The sequence below is a fragment of the Ursus americanus genome, chromosome 27, assembly GCF_024610735.1.
Source record: "Ursus americanus isolate L20-20 chromosome 27, mUrsAme1.1.p, whole genome shotgun sequence".
In the NCBI taxonomy this organism is placed as follows: Eukaryota; Metazoa; Chordata; class Mammalia; order Carnivora; family Ursidae; genus Ursus; species Ursus americanus.
In genome coordinates this window covers 7,786,536-7,801,710 of record NC_142153.1, presented here as the reverse complement: position 1 = coordinate 7,801,710, position 15,175 = coordinate 7,786,536, and the positions used below count along the sequence as shown (strand labels likewise).

Here is a 15,175-nt window from a genome sequence, read left to right as displayed (position 1 = left end):
GAATGTGTATCTACCTATTTCAGCATGAGTATTTTCTCATTTGATCAATGTGTAGGAGTCTCAGGTATTTTCTGGATTTCTTTTAGAAGTAATTGCTCCATGTGTACGAGAACATTCAGTGTGTCTGTGGTAGGAGTAAAATTCCAAAGTCTTCTATGTTGCCATCTTCGAAACAAGGATTCACAAAACAGCCGATAATAACAATTGTTATTATTTTTATTATTTATTTTTATTATTATTTATATTTTTATTTATGTTTTATTACTGTATTTGTTATTATTATTATTTTGATTCTTTTGTTTTCAATACTCCCATGAAATTCAGGAAGTATTTGTTATGGATTAAGCTCTCCTTTATTGGATTTCATAAGTCCCTTAAAAATATTCCAGTAATCCCAATTCAGCCCTCCATAGGTACTGACATGCTTTACATATCAGTATTTTGGAAACAAGCAACAAAACAAAAAAGGAAATTTATTCCTCTCAATAATTTCATGTCTTAAAAGTCAAAGCACTTGCTTTAAGATTATTATCATTTATCTACTTAATAAAAAAACTCCGTTTTAATTCTCAATACAGTGCACAAATTTCTGATTTTTGGTAGTTTGTGCCCACTTCCTACCTCTGGTAATAAGCATCAGCTTTTTTTTTTTTTTTTTTTTTTGGTTTAGTCTCATTATTAGAATATATCTGGGAAAAGATAGGGAAAAAGAAAACTGAATTACATTGAAGAACAATATATATAATGTTATTTGAAAATATTCTCCTGATATACAATTTACTGTCCATTACTCTTTAGTGTCTCTTGACAAGCAATCTATAATTTTTATGACTCAATAAACCAATTATTTTCTGTATACATACTTCTGATTACAAGATAATGGTTGTGAACTTTTAAAACCACAGTTTCCAAATTTATCAATGCGAGAATTGATTTCTTTGAAACAGGCAAATGGAGCAGCTTGAGCACCTAAAAATGCAAAGATGTCTGTTAAATTATTACTTAATCCAAAGTAAATTTTTATTCATAACAAATCCAATAAACTTTTACTGCATAAACAAAATATCATGAAACAAGTCATTCTTTTCTTGTATGTGTATCCTGTGAATGCAAGTAGAAAGAAACAATTATCTAACAGAAAAAAGAAAAAAAAATTATATCTATTGTAGTAAAATTAAATTATTGTTAAAAATAATTTGCTGCCCCTCCCTCTGGGAATGCATACTGCCTCATCCAATGAATATTAGGCTTCACCTTGTAATCTGAACTTCTTAATGAAATGAGAGATTTGAAACATGTCACTTATGGGCAGAAAGTCTTGTGGGACTTGTGAATAGGAGTGTTATATTCTTGGGGCACCTGGGTGGCTCAGTCATTAAGCATCTGCCTTCGGCTCAGGGCGTGATCCCTGCATTCTGGGATCGAGCCCCACATCAGGCTCCTCTGCTATGAGCCTGCTTCTTCCTCTCCCACTCCCCCTGCTTGTGTTCCCTCTCTCACTGGCTGTCTCTATCTCTGTCAAATAAATAAATAAAATCTTTTTTTAAAAAAGGAGTGTTATATTCTCTTTTTTTCTCTGATGGGAGATAATGTTTTAAGTAGAGGTTAATTTGTCCATCTGGGTATCATAGTCAAAGCAATATGGAATAGCAGAATAGTTGTATTGGATATATAAATCTGAGATATTTCAGGGTAGTTTCCATTTCATTAAACACATGAATTGCTACTTAAAAGTCGAGTTCTCCTGTAAGATATGCCCAAAATATGTGGCAATGTCACTGAAGCCTGGTAGTAGGTGATAAGAAAATTATCATTGGATAAAGAAGAGTAATTCATGCTATGTGAGGGTGAAACACTTGGAGAAACTCTCTTCTCAATGACTGAAAGGCAGATAATAGCCTTAATAAACTTGTTGTCTTAGGCAAAGAAGTAGGGACACCGAATCTGTCTTGGTTATTTTTGGCTGTATTTGACCATAAGGCAGAAAGTACTCAAGAAAAAGATAAACTAAACTCAGGATAGAATCGGTTATTTTAGAGGCAGTAATAAAAAAAATCAAGAAAGCCTAGAAATGTGTCCATCTTACAGGCATTGGGGTGGATAATGATGGTTGCTGGCTGATGTAAACTAGCCAAATTATTATGCTTATTTGATTATTCTGTGTCTCTTCAATGGTGGGTGCTTGTTGGTGGGTAACCTGCTAGATTAATACAAAGCTCTTCACATTATTTTTCATTTCCATGTATCTACCCACATATTTCTATCCTAGAACTCTTGCCTCTAATCTTCCAGTCCTTCCACATCCAGGCTCCCCACCAACAATCTGGTCCTTTGTCCTTGTTCATGAGTATTTTTATAACCTACCTCTGGCCAATTCTCCTTCCACAAAAAACAGATAACCAGATGGTCAGTATCTTTCAAGGCATCCTCCAAAGCGAGGTTGCACTGTGGCTACTGTTCTCCACCCCCGCCCCCACCAGACTTATAACCAGTGACTGAGCCAACACATCTATAAAGCAAGCCTAGGCTTGTTCTTCTTGTGTAACTTGGTCATGGTGAAATCCCATGTATCCATAGGTGTGAGCTGAGGGAGATGCAAAGGGGAGAAAAGTGTACTGTTCTGGATTTCCTGCTCATGGATTTTTTCTTCTGCCCTCTCTTTTTGCCTGTTCTTGAATCCAGGTGAATGAATGACTTCTATCTATCTGACCATTTAACTTAGTGTATCTGACATAATTGAGCTTAAGCTGTACAGTTCTGAACACATGGTTATTTGGTGTATGAAAATCAGATTCTTTATCTTTACCGGGGTCACTAGTGTGACTAGAGTTGTTTTGTCAAAGTGGTATGGTTCTGCAGTTTAGATGGCACAACCTTGCTCCAGAACCCTAGAGACCTGCCCTGTCATTCTCCCAAAGAGGCTTGGTATAAGCCCCACATGCTATGTTGTTTTTTTTTTTTCTCACAACCTACACTTCTGATATTATTGAGGCTACTGGGTTTTATAATTCAGAACGCAGGGCTGCTTGCATTGCAGCTTGGACATGCTGCAGAGCCCTTTTCTGTTTTTCACCTCATTCAACATTAGCAACATTTCATGTCATCTAGTAAATGAAATGAAGCAGTACTTCCTCATGTGGAATATATTGCCTCCAGATCCCAAAGAGAACTACCAGGTGTTCCTTTTTAGTTCAAGAAGATGCAAGATACATACAGTTTGCTTTTACTTTCCAGGGATGTCAGGTCATAACCTCTGATCACTGGACTCTCAAAAATTTTACTGATGACAAATTTCTAAGCATTTTGAAAGTCTGTTTCCTGCCCTTTATAGCACATATGTTTTATTTAATGTTCCAGCATTCTAGTGATGCTTTGATTATCTAGCTGGATTAGAACAAAATCATTGATAGAGTATACAATGTGATATTTTCTAGGATGTCCACATCTCTACAACTACATTATGATTGAGAGCAGGAGAGTAAAAATAACTTGCAACAAAACTCAATATTAATGCCATTATACATTCTATGTGAAAGCAAACTGTTTCCAATTATTTTTTCAGATAGGAACAGAAAAGAATATATTTGTCAAATCAGTGTTTATACTCCTACCACATATCTGAGGCCATGTTAATCTGGTATAGTGGGTGCAATTATTTAATCTACTACTTGTCTCCATTTGCTATAGATTATCTTCCAATGCCATCTGGTTTCTGCAAGAATCATGTTGAGTAATTAAATGTAGATATACAGTTAACCACCTCTGGATCCTTTAGATCTTTAAAGGTAGCATTAATTTGGGGTGCCTAGGTGGCTCAGTCAGTTGAGCATCTGACTATGGTTTCAGCTCAGGTCTTGATCTCAGGATTGTGAGCTCAAAACCACGCTGGGCTCCATGCTGTGCATGAAGCCTACTTTAAAAAAATAGCATTAATTTCTAAAAAGATACAGTTACAGAGGCTTTCTCCATGGCCTTACCAAATAGGTCAAGGACATAATGATAGGATTGCACAAACTATTAATATGTCAAGCCTGATGACATATTCTAGGACTAATAGATAATTCCAAATGGATTTGTGGACATAGTGGACCCATTGTGCACTGAAAGTTATCAAGAACTCTATTCCCTAACCCCTACAAGTCCCCACTATCACAGAGACACCGTGATGACACTGGGTTTCTGGTTATCCGGGTCAATGCACACTCTTTGTCCACTAGTTTCCAAAATGCTTGGTATTTCCATTTTCCACATGAACAGATACCTAATTAAATGATTGTAGGTCCATCTGAGGATGTGCTAGAGAAATTGTTAGCACATATGCTTGCCAAGGTGTTGTGTAGTTTCCCTTCTGGGACTCTAACCCTCTCTTAAGTCAATGAGTTTTGGTTCTGAAAATTGGCTTAGATTCAGAATTTAGACATGGAATTATGACATTTATTAATGTAACTCTACTCAGTCCCCTAGTATCCATTTTTTAATTTCCTTTGATGGTACAAATTGGGTAATATTCTATTATCTATCTTCCTGATTGTCTGTGGACTAGGTATCCATGTCTGCTGCTCTGTCCCTACCACTTATTACAATAATTTTATCCATCTGGTTTCTGGAAGCCAAGCACTGGTCTCTGGCCTTGATTTTTTTGAGACCTTATCAATAATGCCCATTGCTATCAGTGAGCCTACTTCTATAATACCATCTTCTCCTATCACCCCTGGCCTCCAGAGAAGGCCATCCTGAACACTTAAAGTGATTTTGATACACCTCTCAGCACCACATTGCCTATGGCATTGGGTCTTCTTGTTGGGACTATTTGGCCTTGCACTTAAACATATATATTACAGTATATCCATTTCCCTGAGACTTTTCTTCCTTTCCTCCATTATTTCATGGCAATACCATCATTTAAATTTCACTTACAGTGAGCCATCCCATTTTTTTCCATGTCTCTGGAAACAATTCTAATAGAAATTTTTACCATCTTCTAGGATCCTAGCCAGGGTGTTAATTCCTATTATCTTGGGAGAGTGTTCCCAATACAATAAACTCTCTTATCTAATCATATGTTCCCCTATCCAATGTTATGATCAAGCCCTCTCAGAATCCAATTCCATATAAATTCCCTTGATTCTGGCAGTAAATGCCGGCTAGGACCTACAGCTCCACTGGGGTATATTTCTTTTACTCCCTTGTAAGTTCCAGCAAATTCTGGCTCTATTTTGCTGTGCCTTAACTCAATTTTCAGCTTTAGTGTCCAAGACAGGTAGGAGACAAATCCTAATGGGGATACAATTTGTGTTATGAGTGATAGACTTCCACATTATCATCAAACAATGGGAACATATTTACAGCATTCTTAATTGGGCACAGGTGGTAGTGGGAGGGACCAGAGCTGTGCCATTTTGTAAATTCAGTAGTTTCAGAAAAGTCTGGAGGCTAAAATTGGGGAGAACATATTTTCAACTGTTCCTATCCCAATTGTAGTTCTCATTCTTTTCCAGCCAGGACATTAATCATGGTAAAACAGAACTGACTGAGAATTTAACCTCCTCCGAAGTTCCTTCAACTTGATAATTAAGTCTGTCTAACCTCCCATTTTAAGAGATGAAAACCTCATTATGAGTTAACAGGGGGGCCATTCAGCATACTCTTTGATTTCAAATGAACACCTTTTTGTTATCTTTTCTTAGATCTCAATGTTGCTTAGTAATAGCCATCTAATACCCCTGTCCTTATAGTTACTATTTCCCCCATACATTTCAATTGTACCAGCTAATGGATTATCTTTTACTATCCCAGTCACTCAGTGAGGGTATTATCGGCTTTCACCAGAGATGGCATGCTCATTCACAGCTTGGCAGTAAGTAACTCAGTTTGAAAATGATCTTACAGGCTATTTTTTCACACCACTCCCAGGATCAACTGTTAATGGTTAGAACTTCCAGAAGCCAGCATCTAGATGAGGTATAATGTGAAAGCTATTTATTAGTGATTAGAACATCTGGAAGTAAGAGGCAGAAAGTAGGACAGAGCAGATAAGAAGTCAAACAGAATTTGAGGCCTAACAAAGACTTGACCAACCCTATGGGTAGCTGTCTGCCAGCGTACAAATTGTGCCTGAATTGTGCCTGATTAGACCACAATGGTCAGGTCTTTATACCCCACCTCAATTAATTACTGGATTTGTGCTGTCCTGGGAAAGGTGTACTTTTGGGTGAGGTGTGCAGTTAAGACAAATCCTGGAGGAGTGAGCTGACAGCTGGAAATGATGACAGCAAGACAGTATTTTCCTTGTCCATTACACCTCATTTTTTTCCAGCATTCTATTTTCTTTCCTATAACTGTACTTAGCACAATTAAAGGTTTCATATTTCTTTTGTATTTATGTGTTTACTCTGTCTCTTGATCATAAGCTCCATAAGAACAATAGCCATGTGACAATTTTCATCTTGTTGAATATTATCAGTTCTTGTATGTGCCCTTGTCTTAAGTACAGTCTTTTGCCCTATAGTTTTTCATAACATAAGAACAAGAAAAAAGTGCCTCCTCCAGATAGGAGCGAAATAAATGAAGAAAGGAGGGATGACTGAATGAACTACATCAAAAGATCAAATTTTGACCCAGTAGGGTAAGTTTTGTGGGATACTAGAGCATATATTAGAGGAGGAAATACACATTAATGGTTAAGTCTTACCTAAACACCCGTATTTTAATTAGAACTCAAAAAGATGTCAGATGACAAGTAGCTCACTTCTGGATCAAAGATTTATTTAATGAAAAAGAAGAGTATGGCCTGGACAATCCTTAATGGATCTTATAGGGAGTATTATTTAATTTTATTTTTAAAGGATATATTAAACCTTGATCTAAAGTTACTGTAACAATGACAAATAATATTTTTTAAATGAAAGTAAACACTGAAAATGTAAAACAGCAAAGAAACAACCAAATGAAGAGTGGAATCCTGAAAATACAGCCTACAGAAAATACCACTCATCTGTGATTTGGGAGATTATAGCTCTGCAGCTCTGGTTAAATCACTTAATCTGAAACTTGTACTAAGGAAAAGATTCAAATAATTACAAAGACAATGTAGATTGCATACCATGTCATTTGGTATAAACTATAGACCTTATTACTGCTGGGCAAATAACTGAAAAGTGGTGCTTATACTACTTTTTCTCAATTAGTAAATGATTGATCTGAATACATTCCAACGAGTAATTTTGATCTACTCAAATTTCATTTAATCCATCTAAAAAAAATCATATTGGGGTATTATGAATAGTTACTGCCTAAAAAGCAAACATATATGCACAACTCTTACGTGAATTGGAAAAACTGTTTCAAAAGAAAATATAAAAATGAATTTTGGTCGGTGGCCTATAACTACTGTTATCCTAGCATTTTCTCAGTTAAGAAATATGATTGTACTTGAATGAAATTCACTCTGAACTTCTTGTTTTATGCCATTAAAATTATATCATGAAGATGTGAAGCGAAAGAAATTTAAGTATATTTCTATAATTTACTGACTTGCCATTCCAATCTCTATGCAAATTATGAGTAGTAAACGTGGATTTTTCCCCGGGTTGCTAAGTACAAAAAGCAAAAATCAAACCATGAGAAGAGGAATGTACAGTATTATCCTGGAGATACTATACTGATATCCTATAAAAACATCTTTCTTAATTCAAATTTATTCTTTACTGAGCTTGTGATTCAAGTTCTTCCACTTCTAGAGTTGTGTGATATGTATTTTATCATATAGAGGAATCCAAATTTAAGGTAAAAGAAATTTATAAGAAAGAGCAATACCTTCTCCAAATATCTGGGCACATTGGTTATCAGCAGTTTGGCATCGTCCATTATAACAATACGCAGTTCCCAACCTGCACAACATGCCATTGGATGCATAAGTGTCAGGAACACAATTACTAGATGTTCCATTGCAATATTCTGTAAAATCACATTCTTGATCAATACTCTTTCTACATGGAGTGCCTGCTACAGATATCTAGGAGGAAAAAGAAAGAGAAAATCATGTTCTTGTGAATGACTATTCTTACTTAGTGAAGAGATTTATCAAATAAAATATGCCTAATTATTGATATTTGGGGGAATCATAGAATTCCCGAGTTTGTGAGTTTTCTGAAAGAAGTCTCAGGTACAGTATTCATTGTGAAGCCTGAAGCCATAAAGAAGTCTGTCTCAGATATAAAAGGATCCCTTCTGACAGAGGGTTTACAACTGTTCTGTGGTCTGCATTGGGAGGCCATCTGACTCCATCTGCATTTGGAGGGTAACACATACCTAGTCCTCAAAATTGGAGGACCAATGCCTCTACCTTTTTGTTCTTGAAGTGACCAAAAGCCAAACTGCCTGGTTTCAATTTCTTGCTTGGATTTTCACTAGCTTATTTATCTGGATGAGATACATAATCTCTCTCATTTGCAGTTGCTTCATTTGTAAACTCAGGATAATAATCATTCTCTCACAAAGTTGTTGTTAGTATTAAACCTAGTTAAACTGGATTATTTGTTTTTTTGGGTGTTGAGTTTGATATATTCATTATAGATTTTGGATACTACCCTTTATCAGATATGTCATTTGCAAATATCTTCTCCCATTCTGTAGATTTCCTTTTAGTTTTGTTGTTTCCTTTGCTGTGCAGAAGGTTTTATCTTGATGAAGTCCCAATAGTTCATTTTTGCTTTTGTTTCCCTTGTCTTTGGTGACATGTCTAGTAAGAATTTGCTATGGCCAAAGTCAAAGAACTTTCTGCTTGCGTCCTCCTCTAGGATTCTGATAGTTTCCTGTCTCACATTTAAGTCTTTTACCCATTTTGAATTTATATGTGTATGGTGTAAGAAAGTGGTCCAGTTTCATTCTTCCACATGTTGCTGTCAGTTTTCCCAACATCATTTGTTGAACAGACTGTCTTTTTTCCATTGGATATTCTTTCCTGCTTTGTCAAAGATTAGTTGACCATATAGCTATAGGTCCACCCTGGGTTTTCTATTCTGTTCCATTGATCTATGTGTGTTTGTGCCAGTACCATACTGTCTTTGATGACTACAGCTCTGTAATATACCTTGAAGTCTGGAATCATGACGCCTCCAGCTTTGCTTTTCTTTTTCAGAGTTGCTTTGGATATTTAGGGTCTTTTGTGGATTCTTACAAATTTTAGGATTGTTTGATCTAGCTCTGTGAAAAATGTTGTTGGTATTTTGATAGGGATAGCATTAAATGAGTAGATTGCTTTGGGTAGTGTAAACATTTTAACAATGTTTGTTCTTCCAGTGCATGAGCATGGAATGTTTTTCCCCCCATTTATTTGTATCCTCTTCAATTTCTTTCACCAGTTTTCTATAGTTTTCAGAGTACAGACCTTTTACCTCTTTGGTTAGGTTTATTCCTAGATATCTTATGGTTTTTAGTGCAATTGTAAATGGGATTGATTCCTTGATTTCTCTTTCTGCTGCTTCATTATTGGTGTATAGAAATGCAACAGATTTCTGTACATTGATTTTATATCCTGTGACTTTGCTGAATTCATATACTAGTTTTAACAATTTTTTTGGTGGAGTCTTTTGGGTTTTCTACACAGAGTATCACATCTATGCAAATAGTGAAAGCCATACTTCTTCCTTGCCTAATTGGGTGTCTTTTGTTTTTGTTGTCTGACTGCTGAGGCTAAGACTTCCAGTACTATATTAAATAGTAATGGTGAGAGTGGACATCCCTGGCTTGTTCCTGACTGTAAAGGAAAAGCTCTCAGTTTTTCCCCATTGAGGATGGTATTAGCTGTGGGTCTTTTGTACATGGCCTTTATGCTGTTGAGGTATGTTTCATCAAATAATCTAGCTAAGAAATGGGAAGAAGACATGAACAGACATTTTTCCGAAGAAGACATCCAGATGGCTAAGAGACACATGAAAAGATGTTCAACATCACTCATCATTAGGGAGGTACAATCAAAACCACAATGAGATATCACCTCACACCCGTCAGAATGGCTAAAATTAACAAGCCAGGAAACAACAGGTGTTGGCAAGGATGTGAGGAAAGGGAAACCCTCTTGTACTGTTGGGAATGCAAACTGGTGCAGCTACTCTGGAAAACAGTATAGAAGTTCATCAGAAAGTTAAAAATAGAACTACCCTATGATTCCACAATTGCACTGCTAGGTATTTACACAAAAGATTCAAAAATACAGATTTGAAGGGGTACAAGCACCCCAATATTTATAGTAGCATTATCAACAATAACCAAACTATGGAAATAGCCCAAATGTCCATCAACTGATGAATGCCTAAAGAATATGTGGTGTGTGTGTGTGTGTGTGTATATACACACACATATATATATTAGGATATTACTCAACCATCAAAAAGAATGAAATCTTGTTATTTGCAATGACATGGATGGAGCTAGAATGTATTATGCTAAGGGAAATAAGTCAGAAAAAGACAAATATCATATGATTTCACTCATATGTGGAATTTAAGAAACAAAACATGAACCTATCAGAGGGGTAAAAAGGAGAGAGAGAGGGGAAACAAACCATAAGATACTCTTAATAATAGAGAACAAACAAACTGAGGGTTGATGGAGGGATGTGGAGGGGGATGGGTTAGATGGGTGACGGGTATTAAGAAGGGCACTTGTTATAATGAGCACTGGGTTTTGTATGTGAGTGGGGAACCACTGACTTCTACACCTGAAACTAATATTGCACCAATATTGTATTTTAACTAACTATAATTTAAAAATTTGAAAAAAAAACCTGAGTTAAAGTAAAAAGTACTTCATGTTTACACATGGTAAACAATGTATGTAATAGCTATCAACATCATTATATGTATTATTATCTGAAAGTAGAAAGGTCTCCTTGCATAGCTCAGATAAAGATTACAGTTATTGTCAAATTTATGTGGCCTGTGAAATACTTTATCTATTGCCTTTCATAGGGAATTTTACCCCTTTCCCCCCTACACACACTCTACAATTCTGTTTATTATTTTTTTATAATAATATATTTTTATTATATTATGTTAGTCACCATACAGTACATCCCCGGTTTCCGATGTAAAGTTCGATGATTCATTAGTTGCGTATAACACCCAGTGCACCATGCAATACGTGCCCTCCTTACTACCCATCACCAGCCTATCCCATTCCCCCACCCCTCCCCTCTGAAGCCCTCAGTTTGTTCCTCAGAGTCCATAGTCTCTCATGCTTCTGTTTAATTGAATTAATACTTAATAGACTGAGACAAAAACGAGTAACAAATGAATGGTGTCTTAAAAGTGATGAAAAAATTTTAAAAAACCAACAAATTATTTCAACCTAAAATCTTACACCTACAAAATCTATATTTTAAAAATTAATGAGAAATAAAGACTTTCTTTTTTTAACAATAATTTTAAATTGTGTTATGTTAGTCACCATACAGTACATCCTTAGTTTTTGATGTAAAGTTCCATGATTCATTATTTGAGTATAACACCCAGTGCTCCATGCAATATGTGCCCTCCTTAATACCCAGTACTGGTCTATCCCAATCCCCCACCCGCCTCCCTTCTGAAGCCCTCGGTTTGTTTCCCAGAGTCCATAGTCTCTCGTGGTTCATTCTCCCTTCTGTTTACCTCCTCCTTCTTTCTTCCCTTCCTTCTCCTACAGATCTCCCTGCTATTTCTTATGTTCCATAAATGAGTGAAACGATATGATAATTGTCTTGACTTATTTCACTTAGCATAATCTTCTCCAGTCCTGTCCATGATGCTGCAAATGTTGGGTAATCATTCTTTCTGATGGCTGAGTAATATTCCACTGTATATATATATATATATATATATATATATATATAGACTAAATCTTTTTTTTAATAATAATTTTTTATTATGTTAGTCACCATACAGTACATCCCTAGATTTGATGTAAAGTTCCATGATTCATTACTTGCATATAACACCCAGTGCACCATGAAAGATGTGCCCTCCTTAATACCCATCACCAGCCTATCCCATCCCTCCCCCCGAAGCTCTCAGTTTGTTTCCCAGAGTCCATAGTCTCTCGTGCATCATTCCCCCTTCTGTTTAGCCCCCCTTCTTTCTTCCCTTTCTTCTCCTACCAATCTTCCTACTTCTTATGTTCCATAAATGAGTGAAACCTTATGATAATCAGCTTTCTCTGCTTGACTTATTTTGCTTAGCATTATCTCCTCCAGTCCCGTCCATGTTGCAGCAAAAGTTGAGAAATCATTCCTTTTGATGGCTGTGTAATATTCCGTTGTATATATGGACTACATCTTAATCCAACCATCTGTTGAAGGGCATCTCGGCTCCTTCCATGATTTAGCTATTGTGGACAATTGCTGCTATGAACATTGGGGTGCATATGGCCCTTCTCTTCACTATGTCTGTATCTTTGGGGTAAATACCCAGTAGTGCAATGGCTGGATCATACGGTAGCTCAATTTTTAACTTTTTAAGGGACCTCCACACTGTTTTCCAAAGTGGCTGTACCAACTTGCATTCCCACCAACAGTGTAAGAGGGATCCCCTTTCTCCACATCCTCTCCAACATTTGTTGTTTCTTGCCTTGTCAATTTTTGCCATTCTAACTGGTGTGAGGTGGTATCTCAATGTGGTTTTGATTTGAATTTCCTTGATGGCTAGATGCTGAACATTTTTTCATGTGTCTGTTAGCCATTTGTATGTCTTCATTGGAAAAGTGTCTGTTCATATCTTCTGCCCATTTTTTGATTTGATTATTCATTTCTCATGTATTGAGTTTGAGCAGTTCTTTGTAGATCTTTGATACCAGTCTTTTATCTGTAGTGTCATTTGCAAATATCTTCTCCCATTCCGTGGGCTGCCTCTTAGTTTTTTTTTACTGTTTCCTTGGCTGTGCAGAAGCTTTTTATCTTAAGTCCCAAGTTCATTTTGTTGTTGTTGTTGTTTCTCCTGCCTTTGGAGATGTGTCATGAAAAAAGTTGCTGTGGCCGATGTCAAAGGGGTTACAGCCTATATTCTCCTCTAGGATTTTGATGGATTCCTGTCTCACATTGAGGTCTTTCATCCATTTGGAGTTTATCCTTGTGTATGGTGTGAGAGAGTGGTCAAGTTTCATTCTTTTGCATGTAGCTGTCCAATTTTCCCAGCACCATTTATTGAAGAGACTGTCCTTTTTCCACTGGATGTTTTTTCCTGCTTTGTCAAAGATTAGCTGCCCATAGAGCCGAGGGTCCATTTCTGGAGTCTGTATTCTGTCCCACTGGTCTATGTGTCTGTTTTTGTGCCAGTACCATCCTGTCTTTGTGATCACAGCTTTGTAGTATAGCTTGAAATCAGGCAATATGATGCCCCCAGCTTTGTTTTTCCTTTTCAACAATTCCTTGGCGATTTGGGGCCTTTTCTGGTTCCACACAAATTTAAGGGCCGTTTGTTCCAATTCTTTGAAAAATGTCATTGGTATTTTGATCTGGATAGCACTGAAAGTGTAGGTTGCTCTGGATAGCATAGACATTTTAACAATGTTTATTCTTCTGATCCATGCACATGGAATGTTTTTTCCATCTTTTTGTGTCTTCTTCAGTGTCTTTCAAGAGTGATCTGTAGTTTCTAGAAGAATATAGATCCTTTACCTATCTCTGGTTAAGTTAATTCTAAGATATCATATGATTTTTGGTGCTATTATAAATGGAATTGATTCTCTAATTTCTCTTTCTTCAGTCTCATTGTTTGTGTATAGAAATGCACCTGATTTCTGAGCATTGATTTTGTATCCTGCCACATTACTGAATTGCTCTATAAGTTCTAGTAATTTGGGGGTGGAGTCTTTTGGGTTTTCCATATAGAGTATCATGTCATCTGTGAAGAGAGACAGTTTGACTTCTTCTTTGCCAATTTGAATACCTTTTATCACTTTTTGTTGTCTGATTGCAGTTGCCAGGACTTCTAATAAGAATGATGATTCTTGTCATGCTCCTGATCTTAAGGGAAAGGCTTTCAGCTTTTCCCCACTGAGTATGATATTCACCGTAGGCTTTTTGTAGATAGTTTTTATGAAATTGAGGAATGTACCCTCTATCCCTACACTCTGAAGGGTTTTAATCAGGAAAGGATGCTGTATTTTGTCAAATGCTTTTTCTGCATCACATGAGAGGATCGTATGGTTCTTGACTCTTTTCTTGTTGATGTGATCTATCACACTCATCTATTTGTAAATGTTGCATCCCAGGGATGAATCCCACTTGGTTGTGATGGATAATCCTTTTAATGTACTATTGGATCCTATTAGCTAGGATCTTGTTGAGAATTTTGGCGTCCATCAGTCTGTAATTCTCCTTTTTGAGGGGGTCTTTGATTGGTTTGGGTAATACTGGCCTGATAGAATGAGTTTGGTAGTTTTCCTTGTTTCTATTTTTTGAAACAGCTTTAGGAGAATAGGTATTATTTCTTCTTTGAATGTTTGGTAGAATTCCCCGGGGAATCCGTCAGGCCCTGGACTCTGGTTTTTGGGGAGGTTTTTGATCACTGCTTCAATCTCTTCATAATTAATCGGTCTGTTTAAATAATCAAATTCTTCCTGTTTCAGTCTTGGTCATTTATAGGTTTCCATGAAGGCATCCATTTCTTCCAGGTTGTTTAATTTATTGGCATAAAGTTGTTGATAGAAGTTTCTAATGATCCTTCCTATTTCATTCGTGTTGGTCGTGATCTCTTCCCTTTCATTCATAATTTAAATAAAGACTTTCTTAAGGCAAATAATAACTGAGGGAATTCATTTTCAGCAGACCTAAATTACAAGAAGTCATAAAGGGTGGTCTTCAGGCACAAAAAATATGGTAATAAACAGAAATCTAAAATACAAAAGGAAATTAAGAGTAAAAAATGGAATAATTATTTTTCATTATGAAATTAATTTTCCCTTATTTTACTTTTCTGAAAGATAAAAACTATATAAAGCAAAAATATATTTTGCATTTCTAGTACATGAGAGTGTCCTATTATAAGACCCATTAACTCCATGTGAAGTGGTATATTTATGAAATCAGACTCTGATTAATCAAAGATTTGTAAACTATGGGACAACCAGCCAAATGACTTTTAAAGTGTAAATAAAAACCAATAGCAAAAATAAAACGAAGCTATGTGTTGTATACTTTTAG

General features: G+C 36.2%; 1 protein-coding gene across 1 annotated transcript in view; it reads right to left on the bottom strand.

Moving 5' to 3' along the window:
- The window catches only part of LOC123780332 (disintegrin and metalloproteinase domain-containing protein 18-like), a 148,581-nt gene that overhangs the window by 62,332 nt on the left and 71,074 nt on the right, over positions 1-15,175 (bottom strand). Inside the window, exons 14-15 of the mRNA XM_087856316.1 lie at positions 7,816-8,014; positions 864-969 (exon numbers count right to left, since the gene is read on the bottom strand). Of these exons, the coding sequence (XP_087712442.1) occupies positions 864-969; positions 7,816-8,014 (305 nt within the window). The remainder of the gene's footprint in view (positions 1-863; positions 970-7,815; positions 8,015-15,175) is intronic.